We start from the raw sequence: 1,707 nt of genomic DNA on the forward strand, positions 1-1,707 counted from the left end.
TCAACATCACCAGTCTGACCCCACTCCACAGTCCACTATACACACTGCCACCCAACCTACCCTCCAGTGATAATCTCAACCTGCTTCTCGAGGAGGCTCTTCAACTGCTGATCCTCCTCAGACTAAACACGGGAAGCATCCCCTCCTATGATCTACCGTACCATCACCAGTGTGGAAAAATATGCACAAAGTCGGTTACATGTGTTAGTGACAAAATGGAAAATTTGAGGAAATTTCTGCAGTTTCTCGTTGGTTTTTGCACACTTCCACCAGAATTCGTGTGTAAACTTCAATAATCAGTGAGGAAACTTCCGAGCTCGGCTGAGGAAACCAAACATATATTAAAACACTGACCATTACCAATTCCTTCTCCGCTGCCAATTTCCGCTTCTTCTCCTCCATAACACGCCTCCTCTCCTTAGCCGCTCTCTCTGCCTCATCAGCCGCATGCAAGACCTTCTTATTATCACTACTGCTACCACCACCGTTTGCCATTGATCACGATTAAAGAGGAAAACACAAAGTCCAAAACACAACATCACGACCAAATACATTTCCGTCCTTCCGCGAAAACGCTATCCAGCCCAAAGGCTCAGAAACGACTTTCTCATGCAGTTCGTGATGCCCCTCATCACCGACGCTCTCGACCGGTCCATCTCCCAGAAGTAGATGGCTGACCGAAGCCTCTGCCCGGCGCTGTAGGGTTGTACACCTAGTAAGGACCTCCCAGCTGAGCCTGCTCACATCTACTCACCGTATAAGTCCCACTGACCCTCTCTGGAGTTACCCCATAGGGCCAACGCTTGCTGATCTGCTGCCTTACCTGATGAAGACCACCACATTCTACAACGTAACGTTCGAAAGCGCATGTAAATAGTCCTCCCAGGATCCGTAACGAGGTTGTAGTACCGGCACAGGCTTCCCAAAGTTGGCCGGTGGCGGCTTCACGAGATGACGAGTGTACCTTATAACACACAATCCAACTACTCCTAAGACTTACATATAGACCTACTACCTCACCAACTTCCCCGTCTGCGGATGCTTCACATTGCGAGGTCTATAGCGATGCCGCCAAAGCCTCTGCTGTAGCATCCACTTCACTTTATCACCATCAACAGCTACAGCGTTCACCGTCTGAACTCAACGATAGACTCCGCGATTCATATATAGTACATTAGGCCTTATTAATAGAGAATTATTCCCTATAACCCTTCAATCGATATAGCTGTATATAAATATACATAATATATTCCATAATACATCCGAACTCCTTGCCGTGTAACACACTGTCTGCCGGTTCATACTGCAGGCTCAGGCAGCGACTGAGCCTGCAGCTATACCTCTATACTGGCTATTACTCGCCTGCTCGAATGGATGCTGCGCAAGAAGTAGTAGAATATTGCATATAAATAATATATACTATTGGAGTTTCACCCGTGATGTGGAGAAAAAACACTCGTGAAAAACATATTTCACGACTACTGCATACCGCAAATATCGCGTTTTTCACCGAGTTTTACGCCGCTTCCCGTGAGACGGGTAAAACTCCATTATATCGATCACTATGACGACAGCGGCCTACCTTAGATGGATCTTTCAAGGCCATGTAGTTGAACCTGATCAGCCTCAGCCCCAGCTGTTTGACCACCCACTTGTACAGCTCGAAGTCCTTCGTAAAGAGAGCCTTCATGACCCTATTCCCTACCA

The 1,707-nt window shown here is 47.3% G+C and overlaps 2 protein-coding genes across 2 annotated transcripts in view; both read right to left on the minus strand.

The window, feature by feature from the left end:
* Nucleotides 1-56: 56 nt before the first annotated feature.
* Pmar_PMAR012488 (hypothetical protein) lies at nucleotides 57-495 on the minus strand (the record flags this gene model as incomplete). The annotated part of the gene is made up of 2 exons (XM_002787665.1): nucleotides 57-122; nucleotides 361-495. The coding sequence occupies 2 exons, from the start codon at nucleotides 493-495 to the stop codon at nucleotides 57-59; spliced, it is 201 nt and encodes a 66-aa protein (XP_002787711.1).
* Nucleotides 496-631: 136 nt separating this feature from the next.
* Pmar_PMAR012489 (conserved hypothetical protein) overlaps nucleotides 632-1,707 on the minus strand; it is a gene marked incomplete at both ends in the record, with an annotated part of 1,363 nt that continues 287 nt past the window's right edge. Inside the window, 5 exons of the mRNA XM_002787666.1 lie at nucleotides 632-712; nucleotides 755-823; nucleotides 910-964; nucleotides 1,016-1,134; nucleotides 1,583-1,669. Of these exons, the coding sequence (XP_002787712.1) occupies nucleotides 632-712; nucleotides 755-823; nucleotides 910-964; nucleotides 1,016-1,134; nucleotides 1,583-1,669 (411 nt within the window). The remainder of the gene's footprint in view (nucleotides 713-754; nucleotides 824-909; nucleotides 965-1,015; nucleotides 1,135-1,582; nucleotides 1,670-1,707) is intronic.

The sequence above is a fragment of the Perkinsus marinus genome (assembly GCF_000006405.1).
Source record: "Perkinsus marinus ATCC 50983 genomic scaffold scf_1104296929318, whole genome shotgun sequence".
NCBI classification, from domain to species: domain Eukaryota; phylum Perkinsozoa; order Perkinsida; family Perkinsidae; genus Perkinsus; species Perkinsus marinus.